Source organism: Aspergillus sclerotioniger, assembly GCF_003184525.1.
Source record: "Aspergillus sclerotioniger CBS 115572 chromosome Unknown BO94scaffold_2, whole genome shotgun sequence".
Lineage (NCBI taxonomy): Eukaryota > Fungi > Ascomycota > Eurotiomycetes > Eurotiales > Aspergillaceae > Aspergillus > Aspergillus sclerotioniger.
The window spans coordinates 1,759,581-1,774,979 of NW_020290992.1; the positions used below are offsets into that span (position 1 = coordinate 1,759,581).

Here is a 15,399-nt window from a genome sequence, read left to right on the forward strand (position 1 = left end):
TACAACGAGGGCTCGGATGCCCCGGTTTTTGTCTCGGATCGGGCCCCAGAGGATCCCCAAAGTCTCGTCTGGCTTCGGCTGGTCGATTCGGACCGTCGGGCAACATCAGAGGGATACGGCCATGGAAAGGGCCTCGGATTACCATAAGAGGATACATATGGCCCGGCAGCCAGCCACATCGCAACTTGTTTTTTTCCAAGTCAACCATTGACATGATGCGGAACCCACGGAATGAAACATCGGGAACCTGAAAGCAGGTGAGACAAAGACATCTCTGATTCCGCGGCTGCTACTCCGGTATTCCACCGTATGTTTAGCTTCAATGTAGCTACGTGCCGAAAACATCCCATGAGGGCTTAATGATGCCAGCCTAATCGCCCAAAATTTACGTGCCTACTATTCTACAATTCATACCAAATTCTTTAATATCATCAATCTTGGCATTCATTAGATTCTATCGCATAAGCAGAGACAGACATGCATTCTATCAAAAACATGCCCTAATCAGCGAGCGGGCCACAAAAGCAGCCCCCAACCCATCAAATCATCGCTAATTACATCTCACGCCGTCCCCGTCCACAACTCGCGCAAATACTTCTCATCCACCGGGGGACATTCCACCAGATCCTTCACTTCCGCCAAGAGGGCATTCGCCTTGCGGCAGTCCAACGCAAACATGTTGTGTCCATTTAGGAAGTAATCGCGCAGCGTCTCCAGTCGCAGCTGCTCGTCTTCGCCGGCTGCCTGTTCCAGGGCTTCGAGCCACTGCTCCACGGTCACGGAACGGCCGGTCTGGTTGTCACCGCGGATGGCGCTTGTCAATTGGGGTAGTTGGTCGAGAGGTAAGGGCTTGGGATTGGTGATGTGGAGGACCTCCAGCCCGGATTGTCGGCCGGTGTCTTGGGCGAGGGTCAGGTGGCCTAGTGCTTCGGAGAGGTAGTTGACCGGGATGAAGTCGATCACGAAGGGGTCGGAGGCAGTGCCGGCTTGGGGAACGACTCCGTGGCGAACCATGTCCATGACCATACCGCGCACGATGTCCTGATCGGAGGAAGCAACGCCAGTGACTGTGTTGCCGGAGATGGCGGACGAGCGGTAGATGGTTACTGGGAACCCGCGAGCCGCGGCGCGAGTGAGGAGCATCTCGGTGGCCCAACGGGTCTTGAAATAGCCGTTGTCGACTGTCGCAGGAGGGGAGAAGTGGATGGGGCTCATTTCGTTGACTTGGATGCCGGAGAGGTTGCGGTGCGACTGATCCCAGGATTGCAGATGGGGAACACTCCAGGTGGACAGGTAGTGGATGCGACTGCCCTGGCCGCCGAGGTTGGCCAGCTCGATGAGGGTGAGAGTCGAGGTGGTGTTGATGTGTTTGAGGTCCCGGTAGGTCTTGAGGAGGGATACCTCCGACACGAGATGGTAGACGGCGTGGATCGAGGTGGCCAGGCGCTTGAAGTCTCCGGTGGGCAGGCCAAAGTGGGTTTCGTTGGCCAGGAACCCGGGCACGACTTGGATGCCCGTCAGGATTCGCTCCGGGGTGAGGCTGCCATTGACTAGCTTGAATTCCATCAGTTTCTGGAAGATCTGTCCGTGGTCCAGTGGAGCGTAGGTGCCCAGTACGTAGACGGTGACGCCGGGACGCGTGGTGAGGAGATTGGCTAGGAGATGGATGCCCGTGAAGCCATCCGCGCCGGTGAGCAGGATGTTGGTCACGGCTGCTGGGGGGTTGGACTCGGAGGGATGAAAGCGACAATCCATGGGCAGGGTCGTTTCAGCCACCCAGTCAACACGCTCGGCATTCTGGCTCCGGATGGTCTTCTTGTCGTTGGTGTCGGGGGTGGTCGTCGTGGTGCTGTTGGAGGTTCCACCACCGGTGAGTCGGTCAACCAACTCGGCCACATGCTTGGGGGTAGGGTTCTGGATCATATCCTGTAGACTGAGGGCCACCTTGAATTGCTTCTTTAGCTTGCCCTGTAGACGGAGGAAAAGGAGACTCTGACCGCCCATGTCGAAGAAGTTGCCGGTGGGTTCGGGGAGTCCATCCAGTTTCAGCACGGCCTGCCAGGCTCGACGAACCGCCTCGAGGGTGTCCGGACGTGCGTCTTTCGGGGCGGCGCCCTCGACGTCTTGAGAGGAAGCCTCATCCGAGGTTGACTTGACAGACACCTGCGTCGGGTGGGTCAGCTCGACCGGGACGGTGAGAAGGCCACGCCGATCGGTTTTGCCACTGGTGGTGGTTGGTAGGGCATCGAGGAACTGGTACGCATTAGGAAGCATGTATTCATTCAGCGAGAACTTGGCCCGGTCCTGCAGCAGCAAGGCGTACTCCTTCTTCTCGGCCGCCGTCTTCAGCGGCTTCTTGGGCACGACAAAGGCAACCAGCTGGCGGTCGTCCGTGAGTGATTCCGGATCATCCTCGACCGAACGGGCTACGACGGCCAGGTCGACGATGCCCTGGCCGTCAGGAGTGAAGGACTCGCGATGCATAACGTATTCGACCTCGCCGAGATCGATGCGGAAGCCACGAAGCTTGACCTGTTTGTCGCCGGAGATCCGCCCCAAGAACTCCAGCTGGCCATCGGGGAGGAACCGGGCGCGGTCACCGGTGCGGAACAACATGGTCCATCCACGGTCTTCATCCTCGGCGTAGCAGAAGGGGTTGCGCACAAACTGCTTGCGGTTCACCTCAGGCCGGTTCCAGTATCCACGAGCCACCTGAGGACCGCCAATGCAGAGCTCTCCAATGAAGCCGGGGGGCAAGGGGTTCATGTTGTCGTCGACAATGTAATGCCGGCAGTTACCCAGGGCAAAGCCGATGGGAATGTTGAGCTGATCATCGATGGGACCCTCGACGGCGTGGATGGTGGTCTGCACCACGGCCTCGGTGGGCCCCCAGCAGTTGTATAGCGTCGCCTGCGTGCCCAGTCGCTGGAAGGCATCCGCCAGGCGCGCGGGCAGCCGCTCGCCACACAGCAGCGCGATGCGGTACTCGGGACATGCGACCAGGGCGGCCCCGTTGTGCTCGAGGACCAGAGCAAACTGGGTCGGGGTGAAGTAGCTGACCGTCACGGACTCCTGGCGCATGTAGTCGCCCAGCAGCATAGGGTTGCGCCGCGTGGCCTTGGTGGCAATGCAGAGACGAGCACCAGCTGTCAGGGAGGACCACAGCTCCACCACTGATAGGTCGAACGAGGGCGAGATCTGGTGCAGGAACCGGTCGCGGGGGCTGAAGTTGAAGTGCTGCTGCATCGAGGCCAGCATCTCATGGACGTTGCTCTGCGAGAGTCGCACGCCCTTGGGGATACCGGTGCTTCCCTACATCATAGTGAGTGCCCAGCGGTTAGTTATAGTCATTACCAGGAGGAATAGGGGCACACTTACCGAGGTGTACAGCATGTAGCACGGGTCACTCCGGAGGGAGGGATGCACATCGGCCAGGACACAAGACGCCGTGGCATCGCGGATGCTCAGAAGGCCGTAAGGGGACTTGCTCTGGGCCCGGACTTGGGAGGCCAGGACGCGAGACGCCTCATCAAAGAGCAGCAGCCCCATCTGGGAGTCATCCGTAATGAAAGACAGACGGCCGACGGCCATGGTCGGGTCCATGGGGAGGTATCCGCAGCGGTTGAACAGGGCGCCGAGCATGCTGACCACCAGGGGAATGCCCGGATCGGCAAGGATGCCAATGTACTGACCATGGCGGACGCCAGCATCCTGCAGCGAAAAGGCCAGTCGGCGACTCGCGAAGACGAGATCCCGGTAGGTGATGGTCTCGCCCTCGGAGGTGGCAATGGCAATGACATCTGGCTGGGACTCGGCGAAGCCCAGAACCCGCTCGACGATCGTGGTATTGTCCCAGGGATGAGGCTTCAATTGGTGGTTCCAGAAGTGGACGCCCAACCGGTCCATCTCCATCGAACCCGCGACGGGGACAGTCGAGATCGGCTGTCGGTGATCCTTGATGACGGAGCTCAGGAAGGTCTGGAAGTTGCCAAAGAACCCGCGCATGTCCTGCTCGCCATACAGCGTGGTCGAGAACTCGAGCTGCAGCTGGAGCACATTGTCGGAATCCTCGCGCGCCTCTAGACTCAATTCGCAGCCGGACGGCATGTTCTCCGCCTCGAGCTTGTGCAGGGCAAAGTCGCCTGCCTGGTAGACGGCCTGGCCCTCGGGTTGCTGGTAGTTGACCATGACTTGACCCAAGGGGAAGTGTCCGGCACTACGAGCCACCTTGGTCTCGCTGACAATCACGTCGAAGGGCACCACGCTGTGGGACATGCCCTCGAGAATGCGACCGCTCATGATTTTGAGAAGATCCTCAAAGGTGCCATCGCAGGCATCCTGACATCGAATGGGGGTCATGTTGACGAAGAAACCCAGCAGGTCATTGAATTCGGCATGGGGCCGGTTGCCATCCACCATCAAGATGGTCAGGTCCTTATCCGCCGTGTAGCGGTAGAGGAAGGCCCGGAAAGCGCTAAACAGGAACTGGAATGGACTGCTCTTGGCCTGTGAGCAGATCCGCTTAATACGCTTGAGCTGCGTGGCTTCCAGCTGGGCCGTGATGGTGGCCCGCGAGTAATCATCCCACGAGGGGCGCTCGGCTTTGGCGAAGGGGAGCAGCTGGCTCGCCGTCGGCATGCCGGCCAGGGTCTGCCGCCAGTAGTCGACATGGGGGACAATCGAGTCAGACGAGAGCAGCTGGTTGTGCCAGAGGGTGAAGTCGGCGTAGTTGACCTTGGGGGCGGGGATGGCCGACAAGCTACGTCCACTGCGGAGGGTGTCGTACAAGGTGGTGATCTGCGTAAGAAGAGGCTGGGTGTTGCCCCGGTCAGTGCAGATGTGATGCATGATGAGCACCAGCGCGTAGTTCTCGGGGGTCATCTTGACGAGCGTGGCGTCGATCAGCTCGCCGACTTCAATGTCCAACTCTTTGCGCTTCAGCGTCGAGACCAGGGTCTGGAGGGCCTCGCTGGGGTTTGCATTGGCCGAAACGTCCCGGAATTTGATGACGAATCCAGTCGCGTCGATGATGGTTTGCTCGGCAAAGTCGTCACCCTCCTGGTAGGCTGTGCGCAGGATAGGATTCCGGGCTTGCAGCTCCTGAAGAGTCTGCCGCAGAAGAGAGAGATCTGGCGTGCCACGCAGATGCATGACAACCGGGATATTAAGGAAGGACTTGTCTTGGGCAAAGCTGTGCGAGAACCAGAGCCGGTTCTGGAAGGTCGACAAGGGAAGGGGCTGCGTCATGTCGGCCTTGGGGATCTCAAGGGTTGCGGCACCCTCGGACGAAGGTCCGGTAGGAGCAGAGGCACCGCTGGCCTTCTGTGGCGTGGGCTTGCCGCTCTTCAGCTCTTGATCCTTGTACAGGGTCACGGCCTTGTCAATCAGCGAGCGGATGGAGGGAGCCCCCATCACGTCAAACAAGGCGATATCGACCCCCAGAGTTTTGGTAAACCAGTTTCGCAGGTCCACGGCCAGCAGGGAATCCAGACCGTAGATGGGATCGGCTGGCTTGGGCGATTCCTTGGGCACGCCGAGAGATACGGCCAGCTTCTCGACAAATCGCTCCAGCAGCAACGAGGCCCGCTGCTCCGGGTCAGTGACCTGCGCGAACAGCACCGGCAGGCTGACCTCGCCCGGCTTCTGACCGGACCGGCGGTCGAAGTCGTGGTTCTGGTACAGGTTCTTGAAGAGCGAGTGAGCCGCCCAGTACACGTCGTCGCGCGTGAGAATGACGCCCGTCACGGTTTGATACAGATCGACGCCCCGAGACGAGACGGTGGACGTCTGGTCGGAAAAGACAGCCTCCTCGACCTGCTGCAACAGCTCCTGTCCGTTGACACCGTCGAAGCCCTCCTGCTCCATGAACCGTTCCAGCGAGGCCGCTTCTGCTGCGACACCAATGCCCGTAATACGCCCGCAGTTCATCGTCGAGCCGGGAAGGCCGATCTGGCGCCGGTGGCGGACTAGGGCATCGATGTACGTGTTGGCTGCCGCGTAGTTGCCCTGCGACTTGGTACCAAAGCAAGCCGAAACGGAGGAGAAAGCAACGAAAAAGTCCAAGGAGGGGAGGTTTTTGGTCGCCTGATGGAGGTTGTATGCGCCAACCACCTTGGGCTGCACGCACTGGTGCCACTGCGCATAAGTCATATTCTCCAAGGCCGCATCGGCCAGAACCATGGCGGCGTGGAAGACACCCCCCAGGTTGGGGATCGCGCTCACACACGCCTCGACATCGGCCAGGTTGGCCACATCGCCCTTGTACACTGTCACTTGGATCCCATGCGCCCGCAGCCAGGAAACGGTAGACTTGGCCTCCTCACGAGTCTCTCCCGATCGCGACAGGAAGACGAGGTTCTTGGCGTTGCGCTGCAACATCCACTCGGCCAGTGTGCGTCCCAGACCACCGAGACCGCCTGCCAGCAGGTACGTCTTGTCGGCGCTGAATTGGTTCGCGCGTCGGTTCCAGGTGGGCGGCCGGATAGGCACCTGCGTCTCGTCGTTGGCCACCAGCACCACCTGTCCGATGTGGCCCTCGCTCTGGACAATGCGGAATGCCTGGGGGGCCTCGGAGTAAGACACCCCCAGAACGGTCTCGGGCATTCCCAGCTTGCCGACGTGGCATAGATCGCAGACCTCTTGGAATAGCCGGGCACCTAGGGCTTGGTTGGTGGCATACAAAGTCACCAGGTCCACCGAGGCAAAGAGCACGTTGCGCTGGAAGGGAGCCATCTCGATCATGGCATTCTCATTGATATCCTGCTTGCCGATTTCAATAAACCGACCGAATGCCGCCACGCAGCTCCAGGATCCGTGGAGGAGCTTGCCGGACAGGCTGTTCAGGACCACGTCGACTCCCCGGCCGCCCGTGGCCTTCTGAACCCCTTCCACGAAGCTGATGTCGCGCGACGAGAAGATCTTTTCTTGAGGGAGACCATAGCGAGTCACCAGCAGCTCCCGCTCGGCGTCGGTCCCAGACGTGGCGATGATAGTGGCTCCAATCATCTGAGCAATCTGGACGGCCATTTGGCCCACTCCACTGGCAGCAGCATGAACCAGCACACTCTCGCCAGCCTGCAAGCGGGCAATCTCCACGAGCGCGTAGTAGGGCGTCACCAAGATCTGGGGCAGGGCGGCCGCGTCCTCGAAGGGCATGGGCCCCAGTCGGAAGCAGCACGAGGCAGGGTTACGGACCACAGAACGATGAGCGCCCTGACCAGGACGGATGGCCAGCACCTTGTCGCCGGGTTGGAATTTGGCCGGGTCGACCTGGGATCCGACGCGCAGCACCAGGCCGGCGCATTCATCGCCCAGACGGAAGTCGTCGATGGTGCCTGTCGCCGCAGCAACGTCGCGGGCATTCACCGTCGAGGCCTTCACTGCAATCTCGATCTCGTCAGGGGACAGCTCCTTATCCAGAATCTCCTCGTCATCCTCCCAGACCAGGCTCTCCAGCCGGCCCACTTGACCGATGGTCAGCTTGATGGGACGCTCGCTGCCGAAAGCCCCGATCTTCTCGCCCGAGTTGACACCCCCGCGCACCTTGGAGTTCAGCCCATCATCGGCCTCGATACGGGGGATGAAGAGGGCTCCGTCGCGGAGGGACCATTCCTCGTCCGCGACCTCACGATCCAAGAGCTGGTTGACAAAGGGGACTGCGGATTGGGCCGTGCAGTCCACCGGAAGGTCCAGGGTCACGATGCGCGAGCCCTCGTTCTCCATGCGGGCCACGCGAGCCAGACCAATGATCATGGCGTTCAGCGGGTTCTCGGCTACTTGGTCGGTGGCGCCTTCAAGGAGCCACACGAGGTTGAGGTTGGGGCGCAGGAGCAGGTTCCGAGCGGCATCGAATGTGGTTTCGCCGTTCTGGTCTCGCTGCATGAACAGAGGACCGTCCAAGCTGGCCAGAACGACCACGTCCGCATCTGCAATCGGGGTCTTTGCCAGGTCCCCAAACCCGACGCAGGATGTTGGGCGATGCTTCATGGTGGCGGCCAGTCGGGAGATGAGATCGACCGTCCGGCTGGAGGGAGGCGACGAATGCACGATTACCAGGGGCTTGGGGCTGGGCTCACCAGCCGGGCTCGTGGCGGTTTTCCAGACCGAGACTGCTGGGGTCTGGAAAAGAGTCTCCAGCTCGGGCTCCGCGACACTGTTGGAATAGGCAATGACATGGCCACCCTCCTTCAGGAACGGTACAACTCTACTCTGCTTAGCGCCAGTCACCAGGACGAGATCATAATCCTGCTCGGAGGGCTCGTCGAGCGTGACAAGACCAGGCCATTTGCCCGCCAGCTGCTCCCAGTCTTCCCCAGAGGCCACCGAGGCTCCTGCAATTGGAGTCAGGGACTTCAGTCGGCGTCGCTCCCGGTTAGGGCCGCCCAGGGACTGGAGCACCTGCTCGGTATCCTCGACCCCAGAGGTAAGATGGAGAATCTTGGTATTCGGGTGCTGGTGGACGAACATGTCGAGCAGCTCGGCAAGCGATGCCTGCGACAGCAGCGATGAATCCGAAGTAAGTTGGTCAAAGGCCGCCTGCCATCGGACACGGAAGAACAGCGAACGGTCATTGGAGTCACCGCCACTGCCCAGCGAGGTCACCCGCAGCCCTGAGAAAGACAGCAGCGGCTGGTGACCCTCGGCGGTCTCGACGCTCAGGTGGCTGATGGCCGAGCGGAACCCTGACTTGTGCGTCGTGGTGTCCACCCACACCTCCTGGGGCCCCTGGGCATCCTTGATGGTAAGCATCTCCGGGTAGATATGGCAGCTCTCGACAAAGGTCGGGATGTACGCCTCATCCAGGTCACGGCCCAACACCTGCTCCAAGGCCGGGAAGATGGTGTGGAAAGTTGCGTCCAGCATGGTCGGGTGCACGAAGGTCACGTCCGCGGGCTGGTTGGCATATTTCTCCGGGCTGAAGCTGAGGCTGGCGCAGGCAAACCCAGGCCCCGACTCAATGCTGCCATTCAGTAGCCGGAATTCGTCGCCGTACTGGAGCCCGATGTCGCTGAGATGGCGATAGTAGCGACTGACCGGCGACCAGGCCGTGCTGCTCTTCAGCCGGCCTTCGCGATCCTGCGCGGCGGACGTTCCAGAGAGTTCCTCGACGGCGACCAGACCCGAGCAGTGCTCGGTGCAGTTGTACAGGCTGTCATAGGAGAAGATCTCGAACTCATACCACGTGTCGGAGCGTGACTTGGCCGAGGTGACCTGGGGATGGATGTCGACAATCAGCTCGGTGCCCATGTCCGAGTCATCCAGCACCAACGCCGACTTGATGGACACATTCCGCAGGGCAAAGCCATCGGTGGCTTTGAGACCATCGCGGGCGCGCGCAACCGCCTCGAATGCAAGGCTCATGTAGCCGGCTGCAGGGAAAAGCACCTTGCCGTCGATGACATGGTCTGCAAGCCACGGCAGCTCGCGGATGCGCAGGTAATTGCGCCACCGCACATGGTTCTCGATCGAGCCCGCCATTTTGGCGCCCAGCAGCGAGTGCCGATGCGAGCGCAGCCGGTGGTTGTGGATCAATCGCGTTTCCGCCCAGTAGCGCTCCGAGTGATCCCACGGATAGCTGGGCAGATCCTTGAGGCGACGTCCCCGGGGTGCGGTGCAGGCGATGCCAGAGTCGGTCAAATAGGCGTCGCTATTGACGGCCACCAGGTCAACAGGATATCCAACTTGGAACAGCTGCCCGGCCAGCCCGAGGATGCCCTCGTAGTCGGGGGTGCCGCGCGTGAGGGAGGCAAAGTAGGGCAGATCCATGTTCAGGCTCTTCATCACCTGCCGAGCTGGGCCCTTGAGCGCCGCATGGGGGCCAATCTCGACCAGCACGTCCACGTTCTGGTTCTCGGAATCGTCGATCAGGATGCCCACGAGCGCATCGGAGAATCGGACCGTGCCCGTCATGTTAGCGGTCCAGTACTCGGCACCCATCTGCTCGGCATCGGCCACTCGCGCCGTGACACTGGAGAACATGCGCGCCTTGTCCGATGGTTGGGGGGAGAAGCCGGCGCATTCGTTGAGGGCCTTCGCATAGGCGGGCGCGAGTGGGAACATGTGGTGGGAATGGAACGCTTGGGCGACTTGCAGCCGGCGGGCAAAGATCTTGCGAGCCTCCAAACTCTTCTGGACCTCGATGATGGCGTCCTCGTCACCGGACAAGGTGACGCTGGACGGACTGTTGACCGCCGCGATGACGGCGCGGCCTTTGTAGGGCGCCAGCTCAGCCGCAGCCTCGGACTCGCCCAGTCCAACGGCCATCATCGCCCCCACGATGGCATCGGGACCAGCCTGGGCTGCCCCGTTGGACATGTGCAGGCCTCGGTAGTATGCCGCGTACATGGCACTCTCGAACGAGAGAATTCCGGCCGCAAATGCAGCGCCCATTTCACCCGACGAGTGTCCCACGACGGCCGTTGGCTCGACCCCCCAGGTCTTGAGGAGTTCGAGAATGGCCAATTGCAGGGCCGTGCAGATGGGTTGCGACAGGTGCGTTTGGCTCAATTGCGAGTCCTCCTTGGTTCGCGAGAGCTCTTCCACCACCGACCACTTGGGACCGTCCGGAAGGGCCTTGAGCACCTGGTCGGCTCGTTGCAGCGTCTGCAAGAAGATGGGCGATTGCTCCATCAGCTGACGACCCATGGCATACCACTGGGCTCCCTGGCCGGTGAACACGAATCCCAGGCGTGGGACCTGCTTGCTGGTCTTGGTCCACGCCGGGACTTTCCGCAGGCTCTCTTGGATGGTGGTGGCATTGCTGCCAATGGCATAGGACCGCTGCTCATGCATCGAGCGAGCCGTGGAAAGACTCACGGCGAGGTCGGACACATGGCTGTTTTCCTGGCGTTCCAGGTATTCTCCCAATCGCTCCGTGAGGAGATCGCCGGCCTTGTCAGAATGGGAGGTCAAAGGCACGAGTAACGGGCGGTTTTGCACCGCCTCCTCGAAGATCGGAGGGATGGTTGATGGAGGGCGTTCCTGGATGGTATGTGGCCGATAGTCCTCGAGAACGACGTGTGCATTGGCGCCTCCGTAGCCGAACGAGTTGATACTGACTCTTCGACGGCCGTGAGCATTGAGAGGGAAGTCGACCAGCTCGGTGGGAACTTCGATCTGCCAATCTTCGAACTTGATCTCGGGGTTGGGAATCTTGAAATGCATGTTGGGGGGAATCTTGCCCTTCTCTAACGCCATGGTGGCCTTGATGATACCAGCCAAGCCGGAGGCTCCCTCGGTGTGGCCGATGTTGCTTTTAATTGAGCCTACATACAGAGGCCGTGTGCGACGCTTGGAGCCAAAGACTGCCCCCAAGGCCTTGGTTTCTAATGGATCACCCCGCCCCGTCCCTGTGCCGTGGGCTTCCACGTATGTGGTATCGACGGGGTCTAATCCTGCCGATCGGTATGTCTTTCGGATGAGCTCCTCTTGTCCGTCCGAGGACGGGAGCGTAATTCCCTGCTTCGTGCCGTCGTGGTTGGATCCGGTGGCTCGGACAATGGCTCGAATATCATCGCCATGCAACTCGGCCTGTCGCTGGCCTCGCAGAATCACCGCGCAGACACCATCACCACGGGCGTATCCCTTGACGCCGGCGGCAAAGGCACGACTGCGTCCTTCCTCCGAGAGCATGCCCAAGTCGGTCATGGTGATGAAGATGTTGGGGTCGAAATGCAGGGCGGATCCCACAATGATCGATGTGTCACAGTCGCCACTCTGGATGGACTGGGCTCCCAGATGGAAAGCCACCAGCGATGAGGAACAGGCAGTATCGATGGTTAAACTCATTCCTTGCAAGTTGAAAACATAAGAGACGCGATTCGAGAGGATGGCATTGCCGGTGCCGGTGACTGTGTAGCTGGGATAATATTCAAGATCTTTCGTGAGCATTGCATTATAATCATTAGTAAACGACCCGCACAGGACAGAGGTGCGCGAGCCGTTCATTTCCTCGAGGGTGATGCCGGCATCTTCCAAAGCCTCATACACCACCTCGAGGATCAGGCGTTGTTGGGGGTCCATTGCCTCGGCCTCCTTGCCGGAGATGCGGAAAAAGCTGCGATCAAAGTGGCCCAAGTCTTGATCGAGATAATATCCGTATTTGGCATTGGTCTGAAACAGTACCGGTGTATCAGCAAGCGTTAGGGTCTATAGGTCAGTATATCAGGGGCGGGTATCACTGACCGTGCCCTTATGGGTGCCATCTGGGTGGAAGAAGTTGTCCACATCGAATCGATTCGCCGGCATCTTGCATCTTACATCCTTCTGCTCGACGATGTTGTCCCATAATTTACTGGGTCGGTCTGCGCCGGCCACCCGGCAGGCATAGCCCACCAGGACGGCTGGGTTAGGGCCGTCGATGGACGTCACGGACGATCCGGACTCGAACGGCGAGAAGCCCGGCGAGGACTCTTTCGTCGAGACCTCGGGCTCCTGGGAGCCTTGCCGTCCCCGTAGATCTCCTGCCATCCTTGCTCGGGGTGTAGATAAATGGAGATGAGGAGGGGTTAGAGTGGGATAGAGCAAGGTTGATAAAGGATGGAGAGGATCACCGTTAGAGGAATGGGAGGGACAGCAGGTGTCTATTGTACATGTGGGAAAAGGAACGAGGGAAAAGGAGGGAACTTAAGTCTCTACGAGGGGCTGTGAATGGGGAACAATTGGGATGCCAGCTCGTCAGCTCGTCAGCTCGTCAGCGTCAGCTCCAAGCGCATCGGCGTGGCCTCGTCTGCCCCCAATCCTGCGGGCTTCGTCCTCAGAGGTGCTTGGCCGGCAGATCCATATGGGTGTCTCAGCACGCCGTGCAGTTGCTTCATTGGATTGATTGACCGCAAGACTTCCGCGGATGCTTTGGGCCACTCGCAGCCCACCTGCCCTTAATGGGACGACCAGCCAAGTGGGAAGGGCCACAGAAACATGACACCCACCCCCGACGGCGTCCGAGAAAGGCCAGTTGATCGGGCCCCCTTGCGGGGTGGGCAGCACGAAGAGACAGACGATCCAGCAGGCAAGGGGTGCCGAACGCCCACCGTGGAATCCGGCCTTGCTGCGCACGCGGCATGTGGCGTCCAAGGCCACCATGCAGCCAACCGGACGCTGAGGCGTAGCTGAGATAAGGGCATCTTTCGGTTGATCACGCAACCCGGACCGGATATGATTTACCAACTCGAGTCCATTTGCAGGGCTTGGCTCTTTCCTGGTCGAGACAAGCTCGATGCCGCTGATGGACAGCCCGGGTTACTAGAACTTGCGGTAGAAGACGGTCGAGATATCGCTCAAGGGTTACATTTTTCTACGGGAGCATTAGGGCAGGAGGCTGAAAGAGGAAAAACTTCGTGCAATGACATGATCTAGACGGCTAATCCACTACTTCGTGTTTTCCTCCTCGGGCAGCAGGTTCAGCCACTTCTTGAACACATTTTCCGGGTCGTACTTCTTCTTCAACATCTGCAGACGGGGCAGGTTTGCTCCATACACATCCTTCGCACGCCCATCGCTGTGGGAGTAGTTGGCATATGCCCGGGCATGCGCCCCGGCACCCGCACGATCGCCCACCTTGCGCATCAGAGCCCGTTGCATCTCGCGCATCGTCTTGTCCAGGCTGGGGTCTTCCCAGCGGAAGGCACAGCCCACGTTGTACCAGGCACCTCGGGTGGTGTAGGACATGCTGTCCTTGGGCACCAGGATGGCCTTCTTGTGAGACACCAGCTCGAAGAGGACCGCCGTGGCACTGGTCCCGTCATAGGTCTGGATCATCGTGGCGTAGTCCTCCAGGATCTCCTGGAAGAAGTCCACTTGCAGGGGCAGCTTGACAAAGGCCCCGCTGAACGACTTGCGACCTCCGTATGTGGCGATGGGGTTCTGAATGCTGTTCAACTTCTCGTAGGGCATCATTGTGGCCGTGTTGATGTCAGGCCCCAGCTCCAGGATCGGGGCAAAGTACTTCTCGGCCTCGTCCTGGGGGCCGTTGTAGAAGATGGCGGCCACGATACTGACGCGCCCTGCGGGCATGGCACCGCAAAAGCCGAAGAAAATGCCCATGTCGCCCGTGTTCGTGTCGTCCTCGAAGTGGTTGACAAACTCGATGATCTGAGGCAGGCAGGAGGCCGGCCAGCTCAATAGACCCGCATAGACGGCGTTCTTCTGGTCGTAGGCCTGGAAGATGAACTCGGTGGTGACGCCAAAGTTCTGGCCAGCACCCCGAATGGCCCAGAAAAGATCCTCATTCTCGCTCTCGGAGGTCTTCACAATGCGGCCATCAGCCAGTACGATGGTCGCACCCAGCAGGTTGTCGATGGTCAGGCCGTAGCGCCCTGTCAGCCAGCCATAGCCACCACCCAGAGTCAGGCCTCCGACGCCGGTGTGGTTGACGGTGCCTCCGACGGTGGCCAGACCATACGGAGCAGCCGCACGGTCGATGTCTTCCCAGACGGTGCCTCCCTGGGCCGTGATGGTCTTTTGCTCGGTGTCGACCACCACGCCGCGCATCTTGGTCAAACTAATCACAATGCCTCCCTCGGTCGCGGACGCTCCGCTGGTAGAGTGGCCGCCATTGTGAACGACCATGGGGATTTTGTGGTTGCCCGCAAAGACTACAGCGATGGACACCTCCTCCGCAGTGGTGGGAAGAACCACAGCACCCTGGACATATTAGTGGTGAGCGGTGCCGTTGAGCTTGCTTCGCGGGGATAACTTACGGCTTTCTTCTCGCACGTGTCACTCCATCTCCTGATGCCTTCGGCGTACCCAGGCTCGCCCTCGATCAGGACCTCGGCATTGGTGCCTGCCAGCAGCTGGCGCAGTTTGAGAACTTCAATTGCAGTGATCGAGTGCATATTGTGACAAGAGGTTCACACCGGAGTAAACCTGGAATCAATGGAAGAGAGCTTACTTATTTTGAGCGAGGGTCCAAGAACAAAGGCAGAGGATGAAAAAAGGCGGGAGCGCCACGTCTACAGGCGCCAGGATATACTTCTGGTTACGATGGTGCCTGGTGCTATCCATTGTTGGAACCGGGTCGAATCAACATGCTCGTATGTCTGACATGGCTCTTTATCCAGTGCCCCCTTGCTTGTGATTCGTCAAGATCAATTCCCTTCTGATCTATGTCGCATGGCATAAAGCTTGCCCAGCCATACCCATTTGCATCGACTAAATCTCCGTGTGAATCCACCATCGACGAGGTTCCAGCTAAATTTGACACGCATCGGTCTTCTCCCGATGGGATCCACTGTCCGGCAGTCACTAGTCTGTGGAAGATTGGCATAGACCTCTTAGTCGTGAGCAAACGGCACCAGAAAAGTCTAGTCATTGCCAGCCACCAGCGCAATGAGAGTGGAATTACCCGGTAGACCCCTGCATGGAAGGTCAAGAAGACAAGTGGACTCGATAGATGAGAGA

General features: G+C 59.7%; 2 protein-coding genes across 2 annotated transcripts; both read right to left on the bottom strand.

Annotated features, from left to right (window-relative positions):
• Positions 1 to 561: 561 nt before the first annotated feature.
• On the bottom strand, positions 562 to 12,468 carry BO94DRAFT_571530 (lovastatin nonaketide synthase; the record flags this gene model as incomplete). The annotated part of the gene is made up of 3 exons (XM_025614875.1): positions 562 to 3,312; positions 3,379 to 12,147; positions 12,184 to 12,468. 3 exons carry the CDS (start codon positions 12,466 to 12,468, stop codon positions 562 to 564), a joined length of 11,805 nt encoding a protein of 3,934 aa, XP_025472835.1.
• An 897-nt stretch (positions 12,469 to 13,365) lies between these two features.
• Positions 13,366 to 14,834, bottom strand: BO94DRAFT_601279 (FAD-binding oxidoreductase; the record flags this gene model as incomplete). The annotated part of the gene is made up of 2 exons (XM_025616380.1): positions 13,366 to 14,640; positions 14,697 to 14,834. 2 exons carry the CDS (start codon positions 14,832 to 14,834, stop codon positions 13,366 to 13,368), a joined length of 1,413 nt encoding a protein of 470 aa, XP_025472836.1.
• Between the last annotated feature and the right edge of the window lie 565 nt (positions 14,835 to 15,399).